General features: G+C 37.7%; 1 protein-coding gene across 1 annotated transcript in view; it reads right to left on the bottom strand.

Annotated features, from left to right (window-relative positions):
* LOC117524251 (activin receptor type-1-like) overlaps positions 1-12,381 on the bottom strand; it is a 98,584-nt gene extending 86,203 nt beyond the window's left edge. Inside the window, 2 exon segments of the mRNA XM_034186021.1 lie at positions 2,812-2,952; positions 12,335-12,381. Coding sequence (XP_034041912.1) covers positions 2,812-2,952; positions 12,335-12,381 — 188 coding nt within the window.
* Between the last annotated feature and the right edge of the window lie 983 nt (positions 12,382-13,364).

Below are 13,364 nucleotides of genomic sequence, written 5' to 3'. Positions count from 1 at the left end.
TCTCTGCCGAGTCAAGTTAGAACAATAGAGTCCAGTCGGAATTAATAACTTCAAAGCGAAACATCGTTTTGTTTATTTTTATTTATGTCCAGAGATCAAGGATACAGTGACCAATTTCATATTTATTTACTTTATGACTCAATGAAATACAGAGAAAACCTGTAAAGCCTACTTTTAGTACAAAATTCACAAGAGGTATTGATAAGGGAATCGATAAGGAATTGGATCGATAAGCAGAAACGATAATGGCATCGATAGATAAAATCTTATCAATACCCATCCCTAGTTAATATTTGGGTTAAGGTCAATATTCCGGTTTCTGAATCATTAGGAATAACCCATTTACATGCTTAAGCAGACAAAGTTACTCCTGTATACACGGTCATTGGTATCATTTGGAATATCAAATTAAATAGATAAAACAATGCACACCAAGATCCTCTGCTAAGGTGCACATGCAGAAATACTAACTCAAATATAAAGAAAAAGCATAACACACTCAAAATATTGATGTCTAGCCGCTGTTTTATTTACATTAATTACCAATTACCAATTGGTAATTACCAATTACCAATTAATTAATTGGTAATTAATATAAATAAAACAGCGGCTAGACATCAATATTTTGAGTGTGCTATGCTTTTTCTTTATATATCATTTGGAATATCCCCATCTAAACATCGATGCATGTCTTCCACCGGTGCTTGATTTGGTCTGGCGTTCGTGCAAAACCTGCTTTGTGTAAAATCCCTCACTACACACTTTATACACTTTTCTCAAACAGGCATTAACATTTTCTCACTTTTCTCTCCTGTGTAAACACTCTTTTTTCTTATGGGCAAGAAGATTATAACAGACACACGCAGAACACAATGCGCGTGCTGTCCCTTCGCTCACTGCCTCCGGGGGTATGGATGCGGGACCTGCAAAGAATCCAAGTCATGGACACGGAGCTCTGCAGCTGTGGTATACCGAGACCCCTGTGGCGCTGTGGAGTTTTTCCCGCAAGAAATCTATCCATGCGGGCTGCCTCCACATCAAAACAGCGAGCCTGATAAGGACACAGAACTTAAATGCGCTGTTCATCTCTGCTTCTGTGGTGTCCGGTGGGTTGCACGCGCCGCATACAAGTAGTTGCTGTACTCAAAAGACCAAGATTCCTTGCGGATAGAACAGGCGCAGAACACTAAATAATGTTCCTTTCTATTGGGATATCCCGATGCGCATTTATATGACCTGATATTCGGGTTAGAAAAGGAGTAACCCAGGGGTCTTATTCGGGTTTTTAAAAACCAGAATATGAGCATATTCGGGTTTTTGCGGGTGTTTACATGGCCGTGCGCAACTGGGTTATTGCTAATATTCCGGTTATGAAAGGGTTATTGGCTGCATGTAAACGTAGTCAATGAGAGTATCATATTTCGGCCCCAAAACACGCATGACACCACGTGCGCGCTCGTATGAGTGGTTAAATTTTCCAAATGACGGAAATCTGTCGTGGTGACGGAGAACTTTAACCTATGCAGTAAACTGAATATCTTTGTGCTGTGGACAACACAGGACACCTGAAGGCATCATCTTGGGCTCCGTAAAATATTCATCAACATTTGTCGCCATTTATTGATACTTTAAGGACTAAACAACTAATGACTTATTGAGAAACTAATTGATCCATTATGAAAAAATAGTTAGCTGCAGCGCTGATTTCCATGTTGACTTCATGCAACTGCCAAACATAAATTTTTACAACACATCTATGTGAAGTTCTTTAAAAATAAAAGCTGAAAATGGGGCTGGACTGAAAGGCGCAGGACGTGCAGGAGCATCCAGGACACTTGAAAACAAAAACCCCGCTTGTGTGCCGTGGTGGCTGCTGTATCAATTGTATTACATTACTGAGCCATATATATTGATGTATAACACAAAACTGTCAAAAGGGGTAATAGATATAAGTGTAAAGATGACTGACTATATCATCAGAGCAGTAAATTAATCAGTCCATGTGAACGTCCTGCAGAATGTAGTTTTTTTTTTTTGTTTGTTTTGTTTGGGTTTTTTTCAGGCCTGCAGCACACTCCTGCGGTATTCTCGGCTCCTGTGCGTCCTGCGCCTTTCAGTCCAGGCAAACACCTTTCAGTCCAGCTGGGAAAATGCATTAGCATGTAAGGAAAATAATGGAAAGCCTCAGAACTAAAACTGAGAACTAAGCTATAAATGTTGCTGCAAATGCAACTCGTGATTTGACTGCTTATTTATTTTATGCATTTTCATTCCTAAATAATAATTTAATAGTATTCCCTTTTTGACACGGATAAACCCACATACACCTGGTTGGCACAAATAACGTCAGAAGAACTTGCCTGTTTGTGTTAAATAATTTTCCAAAATAGTCATTTGTTCCTAGAATTTAGGAGTAAAAGCACAACAACAACAACAAAACATACCAAACGTTTTAAAATATCAGAGCTCGACGTAAGATATGAACGTCACGAAATATTTTCCAGCAACGCAACAAACTTCCTCAGAGGTTTTACTTTAATCCTTATCAAAGTACAGCACAGTACTGGTGGAATAATATGATATAAATCAGGAGAAACCTTACCGTGCGGGAAAATTTTCAGAGTGCTCAGCAAAACTGGCGAACTCGAACTATTTTGCCATCTCCCGACAAATCAGAGAAAACACCCGATTTCTTTTTCAAAGTCCATAAAGCTCAGCCACGCAGACATGACTGACCGTCAGCTCGGTTAAAAAAAAACAACAAAAACGAGATTTCAATAGATGTTCGTGTGCAAGAGTATAAGGAAATACCTGTATGAAAAAGCTACATTCTGCCCCGTTTGCTCCTTTTTCCTCACATTAACCGCAGTCTGCGGTTTGTGTGACTCAGGCGGCGGGGCTGCGAGACCAAAAAAAAAAAAAAATCCGGATTGGAGGAGGAAGTTACTTTTGCTGTAATTATCGTCAAGGTAGAAAATAAACGTGCTTCTCTTCCGATTTATCCTTTCAGCGTAAGAGCTCTCTATTTTATTGTCTTAAAATTCCCATCTACACCCTCTCTGTACAGGCAGGTATAAATATACAATAAACACTGAATAATTCACAGTAATAAATGTGCAAGTAAATTGTGCAAGCAAAATAAAATGTGCAATAAGAAAAAAATGTGTGAAACAGACAGACTAAAACTGTAGGTGAGGTACGAGGTCTGTCCGTAAAGTATCGTACCTTTTTATTTTTTTCAAAAACTATATGGATTTCATTCATATGTTTTTACGTCAGACATGCTTGAACCCTCGTGCGCATGCGTGAGTTTTTCCACGCCTGTCGGTGACGTCATTCGCCTGTGAGCGCGCCTTGTGGAAGGAGTGGTCCCGCCCCCTCGTCGGATTTTCATTGTCTGGAAATGGCGGAATGAAAAGGACTTTTTTTCCATCAGAATTTTTTCAGAAGCTGTTAGAGACTGGCACCTGGAAACCATTCGAAAAATTTATCTGGCTTTCAGTGAAAATTTTACGGGCTTCACAGAGAATAAGGACTTTAACTACAGGTTTAAGGACCCCTTTAAAGGACGGTCGGTGTGCCGCGCTGCGAGCTGCGACAACGCGGCACAAACCACTGGATCATTTCTAAGCTGATGGCTCTGTGGATACGAGACCGTCATGTGCTCTTTCTCTGGTTATCACAAGACCTGGACATCAGCCATTTTCCGGCAGATTTCACTTTTAACAAGAGATTTTGTCATGGAAAGCCGCGCGGAGGCTTCGCGCGTCACGACCGATTCGCTGATGAAGCGAGACAAAGGAACACCTCCGTTTCGGCGTGTTAGAGGACAAGTTGGGACATGTCTATCTCGGCTTTCAGTGCTTACCAGTCGAGTGAGTATAAAAGAACTTGTGGAGAGCTGGACATGTCCCAACTTGTCCTCTAACACGCCGAAAATCCGACGAGGGGGCGGGACCACTCCTTCCACAAGGCGTGCTCACAGGCGAATGACGTCACCGACAGGTGTGGAAAAACTCACGCATGCGCACGAGGGTTCAAGCATGTCTGACGTAAAAACATATGAATGAAATCCATATAGTTTTTGAAAAAAATAAAAAGGTACGATACTTTACGGACAGACCTCGTATATAAATTAGTGAGATTTTTTTGGCAGGTTTAGTTGTACGAGGCCTATTAGAAAAGTATCCGACCTTATTGTTTTTTTCAAAAACTATATGGATTTGAATCACATGTGATTGAGTCAGACAAGCTTGAACCCCCGTGCGCATGCGTGAGTTTTTCCACGCCTGTCGGTTGCGTCATTCGCCTGTGAGCAGGCTTTGAGTGAGGAGTGGTCCACCCCCCTCATCGGATTTTCATTGTCAGGAAATGGCAGAATGATTTGGGCTTTTTTTCCATCATAATTTTTTCAGAAACTGTTAGAGACTGGCAGCTGGAAACCATTAGAAAAATTTATCTGGCTTTCGGTGAAAATGTTACGGGCTTGGTAGAGAATAAGGAGTGTTACTGTCGCTTTAAGGATGGCCCCCAGCAGCTGTGGGGCGCGCCGCGCTCCGAAGCTGCCATCGACAGGCTGAACAACCATTTAATTTCTAAACGGATGGCTGTCTGGATCCGTGACCATCGTGTGCCATTTCTCGGGTTATCACAAGAGCTGGACATCAACCATTTTCTGGCAGATTTCACTTATAACAAGAGATTTTGTCATGGAAAGCCGAGCGGAGGCTTCGCGCATCACAATGGATTCGCTACTGGAGCGAGACAAAACCACCTCCGTTTTGGTCTCACAGGATGGCTTTGAGATGGGGTTCAGACAGCTGTCGGTGGTTTTTCCATCGAGTGATTATCTGAGAAATTGTGGATGTGCCTGGACATGCCAGAACATGTCCCGTGAGGCTTCATCACGGCGTTGCTTTGCGCCATGCCGCACCGCCGCGACACGCGGAATTCCTCTGCACGTCTGTCTCAATGTGCCGAAAAAGTGCTGATGTCCACGTCTTTTCACAATTCCTGTGCTAGTCAGACGACGTCCCGGATAAAACACAGCGTCCAGTTTGGAAATGAACGGCACATTCCACTGTTACAGGAGTTTTTGTCATGGAAAGAGGAGCGGAGGCTATATATATATATATATAGAGAGAGAGAGAGAGAGAGACAATATATAAATATCTATATAATATATAAATATATGTAATATAATATATAATATATATTATATATATAAATAATAAATATATTATATATTATATATTTATTATTGATATATATATATATCAATAATAAATATATAATATATAATAATATATAATATAATATAATATATAAATATCTATATATACTCGTATATGGATATTTAGAGATAGACATATTTAGAGATAGACAGAGATATTTGGAGATAGCAATATTTAGACATAGATAGAGATTGAGATATTTAGAGATAGACAGAGATATTTGGAGATAGCGATATTTAGAGATAGATAGAGATATTTAGAGATAGAGATATTTGGAGACAGAGATATTTAGAGATAAATATATTTAGAGATAGACAGAGATGGAGATAGATAGAGATAGATAGAGACAAAGATATGTAGCAATAGAGATATTTAGAGATAGAGATAGACAGAGATAGATATATTTAGTGAGAGATAGAGATATTTAGAGATAGATATATAGAGATAGAGATATTTAGAGATAGCTAGAGATAGAGGTATTTTGAGAAAGATAGAGAGCTATTTAGAAATAGAGGTATATAGAGATAGACAGAGATATTTAGAGATAGTGATATTTAGAGATAGTTGGAGATAGAGATATTTAGAGATATTTAGAGACAGCGATATTTAGAGATAGATATATTTAGAGATAGACAGAGATGGAGATAGATAGATAGAGATAGAGATATTTAGAAATAGAGATATCTAAAGATAGATAGAGACAGAGATATGTAGTGATAGAGATATTTAGAGATAGAGATAGACAGAGATAGAGATATTTAGCGATAGATAGAGATAGAAATATTTAGAGATAGAGATATATAGAGATAGAGATATTTAGAGATAGAGATATTTAGAGATAGATAGAGATAGAGGTATTCGGAGAAAGATAGAGAGATATTTAGAGATAGAGGTATTTAGAGATAGACAGAGATATTTAGAGATAGCTATATTTAGAGATAAATAGAGATAGAGATATTTAGAAACAGAGATATTTAGAGATAGACAGAGATAGAGGTATCCGGAGAAAGATAGAGATATTTAGAGATAGAGGTATTTAGAGATAGAGATATTTAGAGATATCTAGAGACAGAGATATTTAGAGATAGAGATATCTAGAGATAGAGATATATAGAGATAGATTGAGATAGAGACATTTGGAGACAGATATTTAGAGATAGAGATATTTAGATAGATAGACATAGAGATATTTAGAAATAGAGATATCTAAAGATAGATATAGACAGTGATATTTAGAGATAGAGATATTTAGAGATGATAGAAATAGAGATATTTAGAGATAGAGATATCTAGAGATAGATAGAGATAGAGATATTTGGAGACAGAGATGTTTTGTTGTGAAAGTGTAGGTACACGGACCCACAACAGGGGGCGCAATGAACGGACAATGGAAAAAGGTAAGAACAAGTTTTACTGTTGTGAAATTAGCACAACTGATACAATAATTCACAATTTGGAGGTGTAAGCCGAAATCTGCTGGTGTCTTGTGGGCAGGCCCGAAGGTAGGAGACGTCCGTCCTAGTCGAACCGGAACCACCCAGATTTCCTCTGCCACCGAAACCCAGAAGTACTGGAACCGCCAAGTCCCGAATTCCCAGGTGGCCACTGCCTTCGCTCGTCGGATCCGGTACTGCTGGCGGGAAAGAACACAAACACACAGGTTGGGATGCGACCGCACCCAGTAGATGAGAGGGGCAAGCCGCCTCCACCTCTTGTCACAATAAGCAGGAAGGTGAGTACTTATCCGATCACTCGGCTTTCGGTAGTCAGCTGTCCTGAAAGGTTTAACAAGTATTATAGGATTATACTTAAATAAGCTGCAGAGAAGATTACCTTAGGCTCAAGGCGATATCTCGGCACTGAGGTGGAGACGCTGTCCTGCTGATATACCTCCGTCCTGAGTGCAGTCAGCTGTGTCCAGTAATGGGTGACAGCTGTCACCCTGGCAGCCTTCGTCGGCGGCAGCGCCCTCTGGTGCCTGGAGCCCGCACTCCAGGCAGGGCGCCCTCTGGTGGTGGTGGGCCAGCAGTACCTCCTCTTCAGCGGCCCACACAACATGTTTAGAGATAGACAGAGATAGAGATAGATAGAGATATTTAGATATAGCGATATCTAAAGATAGAGACAGAGATATTTAGAGATAGAGATATTTAGAGACAGACAGAGATAGAGATATTTAGAGATAGATATAGAAAGATAGAGATATTCAGAGATAGAGATATTCATAGATGGATAGAGATAGCTAGAGATAGATAAAGATAGCATAGAGACAGATAGAGATAGAGATATATAGAGATATATAGAGATGTATAGAGATAGAGATACATAGAGATAGCTAGAGATAGGGATATATATATAGATATATAGAGATAGATAGATATAGAGATATATACAGAGCTATATATATATATATATATATATATATATATATATATATATATATAGGAATAGATATATAGAGAGCGATGGATATAGCTATATATAGAGATGGATAGAGATGTATAGAGCTAGATAGAGATAGAGCTAGATAGAGATATTTAGAGATAGATATAGATTGAGATCGCTTTAGATATTTAGAGATAGATAGAGATAGAGATATTCAGAGATAGATAGAAATAGAGATATTTAGAGATAGATAGAGATAAAGATATTTAGAGATGGATAGAGATAAAGATGGGTAGAGATAGCTGGAGATAGAGATGTAAAGAGATAGAGAGATATAGAGATAGAGAGAGATAGATATATAGTGATAGCTAGAGATAGTGATAGCTAGAGATAGAGATACACGGAGATAGACAGACATAGAGATAGATAGAGCTATAGAGATATATAGAGATAGACAGAGATATAGATAGAGCCAGATAGAGATATATAGAGATATATAGAGATGTATAGAGACAGACAGAGATGTATAGAGACAGATAGAGACAGAGATATATAGAGATATATAGAGATAGGGATAGATAGAGATGCATAGAGATAGATAGGGATGGAGAGAGATAGATAGAGCTAGATAGATATAGAGATATATGGAGATAGATACAGATAGATACAGATGGAGATATATAGAGATGTATAGAGACAGATAGAGATAGCTAGAGATACTAAGAGATAGCTAGAGCTAGATAGAGATATATAGAGATAGGTAGAGATAGATAGAGATATATAGAGATAGCTGGAGATAGAGATATATAGAGATAGAGATAGATAGAGATAGCTAGAGATATATAGATAGAAATAGAGATATACAGAGATAGCTAGAGATAGATAGCGATATATAGAGATAGGTAGAGATAGATAGAGATATATAGAGATAGCTGGAGATAGAGATATATAGAGATAGAGATAGATAGAGATACAAAGAGATAGAGACAGAGCTAGAGATATATAGATAGCTAGAAATAGATAGGCATATATAGAGATATAGATATATAGAGACAGATAGAGATATATAGAGATAGCTAGATACAGATATATAGAGAGATGTGTTGGGGAAAGTGTAGTAACACGGACCCACAACAGGGGGTGCAAATGAACGGTCAATAGATGAGCCAAAAGGTAACAATTTAATGTTGTGAATGTGCACAACGATTAAACAGACAATCACAGAATCTGATAGCAGTCAATACACAAAAGTGACGTGTGGGCAGGCTCGAGGATAGAAGACATCTGTTCCGAGAAGAGCCGTAACCACACAATTTCCACTGCCACCGAACCCGGTGAATACTGGAGCCGCCAAGTCCCGAATTCCCAGGTGATCACCATCCCCGACTGTCAGATCTGGTACTGCTGGCGAGGAGCACAAACAGTGAGATGTGGGTGTGTGCACACCCAGTAACAAAAACAGTCAGAAGGTGGAAAGTCACCTCCACCTCTAATCACACACTCGTGCAGCTCCTGTTAAATCACTTATCTGGTTGGAGTGTGAAGCGAAGCCGTCGCTGATCACACTTTACGCCAATCCACAGATAATGAAACGCCACAGGAATACGGCTGCAAAGAAGTTCAGGTTATTACTCAATGATTTAAGTCAGCAGAGAAAAGTACCTTCACAGGTAGATGATATCTCGGCAACGAGGTGGAGATGACGTCCGGTCTTTATGGAGTGAGATGATGAACTGTAGATGGGTGACAGCTGTCAAGAGATAATGAGTGACAGCTGTCACCCCCGGCTGTGTCCGTGGTGGCAGCGCCCTCTCGTGCCTGAAGCCCGCACTTCAGGCAGGGCGCCCTCTGGTGGTGGGCCAGCAGTACCTCCTCTTCAGGCGGCCCACACAACAGAGATGTATAGAAATAGAGATAGAGATATATAGAGATGGATAGAGATAGATAGAGATAGATGGAGATAGCGATAGATAGAGATATATAGAGATGTATAGGGATAGATGGAGATAGATATATATAGAGGTAGTTAGAAATATATAGAGATGTATAGAAATAGATAGAGATAGAGATATATAGAGATATATAGAGATAGAGATGTACAGAGATATATAGAGATAGATATATAGAGATAGATATACATAGAGATATGTAGCGATAGAGATAGATAGAGATATATCAAGAAGTATAGAAATGGATAGAGAAAGAGATATATAGAGATAGATAGAGATATATAGAGGTAGATAGAGATAGAGATATAGAGATAAATAGAGATGGATACAGATAGCAATATATAGAGATAGATAGAAATAAAGATAGAGATAGATAGAGATGTATAGAGACAGAGATATGTAGAGATATAGAGATAGATATAGATAGATAAAGAGATAGAGATATAGAGATAGCTAGAGTTAGGGATAGAGATAGATAGAGACAGATAGAGATAGAGGGATAGAAATAGAGACAGGTAGCGATAGACAGAGGTAGAGACAGAGATATAGCGATAGTTAGGGATACAGATACATAGATATATAAAGATAGATAGAGATAGATAGAGATGTAGAGATAGAGATAAAGATACATAGAGCTAGACAGAGATAGAGATATAGAGATAAATACAGATAGATAGAGATAGGTAGAGATAGACAGAGAGAGATAGAGATAGATCCAGATAGAGATAGATAGAGATAGAGGTAGATAGTGATAGACAGTGATAGATAGAGATAGATAGAGTTAGGGATAGATTTAGAGATAGACAGAGACAGCTAAAGATAGACAGAGATAGATAGATAGACAGATATAGATTGAGATATAGGGATAATTAGAGACAGATAGAGATAAATAGAGTTATAGAGATACATAGATAGACAGAGATAGATAGAGACAGAGACAGGTAGAGATAGATAGCGATAGAGACAGATAGAGATAGATAGAGAGAGATGCAGATAGAGATAGATAGATAGATAGATAGATAGATAGATAGATAGATAGATAGATAGATAGATAGATAGATAGATAGATAGATAGATAGATAGATAGATAGATAGATAGATAGATAGATAGATAGATAGATAGATAGATAGATAGATAGATAGATAGATAGATAGATAGATATGGCTCTGTGGCTGCAGCACTGTGCTTTTATACAGAAGGGAAGCTGCACGTTCGTCACAGACTTTTCTCTGGTTGACTTGATACATGTGGTAATTAAAGAACCATTACCATTTCATTTCCTCTGTCCACATTTCCATCTCAGCAGCGAAAACTCCATAAACCATAAAAATGACCGGTGTGTTTCATAACAAATACTGTCAGCGAACTGAAAAATGTATCCAATTACTTACAAATTCCATTCTAAATAGGCCCTATGAGAAACGATAATGCAGACTATATACCACAGTAAATAGCAAATTTTATTTTTCCTAACTGTTGCAGACTTATTTGGAAACCATTTATTTATTATTTAAAAAATTTAAGTATTCCTACTTAATTTAATAAGCATACGTGCAGTGCTTCAGTATGACTGCTTAATATGAACTGAGATGCAAGCTGTATGGAACAATGTTTCTGACAAAATTAAGCAATGACCAATGATATGAATTGATCTCAACGAAATGGGTGAATTTGTTGTTATGACGGATAAAAAGTGTGTGTGGGGGGGTACTTTTCTATGACTGTGTTGCACTTGACACCATAATTTCATAGAGCATCTTTTCTTCTTCTTCTTTTTATTCTGCTGGTCCCAACAAATCAAAAATCGAACAAATTACTTTTTTTAATGACCAAAAGAGAAATATAATTTTATGGCACATAGAACATCGAGATTAAAAAAAAAATTATGACTACAATAAAGGTTGCACATAATAGTTTAATAAATTACTTTGTTCCCATTATCACAGTAAAATATACTTTGCATGTGTAAGTGTAGTTAATGTAGTCAACTAATGAGTAGGCTAATACAAAAGAAATTATAGATAGCACCACCAACAGTTCCAGGGTGGGATCCTTGGGGCAACTGTTTGTTGTGATTTGGCGCTATACAAGAAAAAAGTTGATTGATTGATTGAGTTGATTGATCTGTGCAGTGCACACAAATGACGTGTGAATACAGCAGCAACTGCATTACCACATAAAATGAATTGCTATTTTCCATAAGTATACAAGTTAGCATGTGTCACGCTAACCTGTATCCTAGATCATATCATACCAAATCATACATATCATAGATCAAACTGAGGAGGACATGCTTCCAGTGGCATGTATTTGCGTAACACCATTCTTCAGCTTTACATGACTTTGAACAAGGTGTTTTTTTGTTGTTTTTTTATTTAACTGACTGGCTTATTATGCTGCTAGCAAATTCACTTTTGTGCTCTGACCAATTGTTACTTAAGGTATTGCATTTGTTTCAGAAAGTGTGTGATACACACCCAAGCAATTCAGCCTCAGTTGCAAAGATCTTCCCTCTCCGTGTTGCTCACGTTTGCAGCTCTTGTGAATTAAAAACTAGGCTTTATTTTGGTTTTGGCTTTCAGTGACCAGCAATGATCCTTTATTTGCAACACTTCTGTTATTGCATGTTTTGCCAATTGCTTTGTCTTGTTAAATTCCTTACTACTTAGAAGTCGACCTTATCTCTGCATAATACTGTGATGTGTTGTTATTTGGCACTGTACAAATAACTTGAACTGTTACTGCCCTGCTTAATTTGACGTTACCTACCTGCAATTCTGTGCATGGCAGATTTTGGCACATACACAGCCATTCTGAAGGTGGTAAACAAGTCCTTGGAGATGGGTTTGATTTCTTTCACTTTAAATTTTAAAGAAATGTGCAATACACATGCTAAAGTTTATGGGCCATAAGAACAGTGTCAATTCAATGACTGTGACTGATTATTTATGGGCTGTGACTTTTTTAATGGGGCCTTTTTTCTTGCACTTGCATTTTCTGGGTTTTTATGTACAACATTTGGTATGATCAGTTTTTGAAAATGTCATACAGTGAAAAAAAAAATTGTTTTCCTAATAAGTGACAATTTGTCTGACATAATTTGTCATGTACCACATGCTGTGAAATAAAAGCTAGTGACTTTTTTGCATGTGTCAGAGAGATTTAGAGGGGTACCAGTAAAAGATAATGGGGAAAAATGTTGAAATGTTTCGAAATTCGTTATTTAAGTAAATTATGTCTTCATGTGTGAGCAGCCAAGCATACATAAGAAATGGGATTTTTATGAAAAACACATAATAGTAATATTAATAATAATGAACTAACAATGACCTTATGCCATTTATTCTGTTTCTGTGGTCAGGAAGAGTAATATCCCACATATCTGAGGGAAATAATTTGTTAACTGTCGGTAAGTACTTATAACTGTTAATTAATATTGTAACATTTTGTTTTGTATAGGTGGGATGACTCTTTAGAGGTGCTTGGCACCTGTTTTATTGCTGTCTGTCACTGGCTCTATGAATTTTTATTGGAATGAGTTGGTTTAATAATTATGATGTTGCCTGTATTGTGATTTTTAAGGTGTGGGATAAATATGCTGGCATTATTTAAATTACTCCCTTCTAATCATTTGCCTTGTATATATATTTTATTATATTTTTTATTTAGGCTGTAATAAAATGTAATAGAATTTTTTTTAAATGAAGAAAAATAGATGCATATCAAATGGGAATTGCTCTCTGTAACACTACCCTCAAGCACGAACCCCATGCCAAAATAGCAAGAAATAAGTGA

This window comes from Thalassophryne amazonica, chromosome 14, assembly GCF_902500255.1.
Source record: "Thalassophryne amazonica chromosome 14, fThaAma1.1, whole genome shotgun sequence".
Taxonomy (NCBI): domain Eukaryota; kingdom Metazoa; phylum Chordata; class Actinopteri; order Batrachoidiformes; family Batrachoididae; genus Thalassophryne; species Thalassophryne amazonica.
The sequence above is the reverse complement of the archived record's forward strand: the minus strand, read 5'-3'. Positions and strand labels throughout refer to the sequence as shown.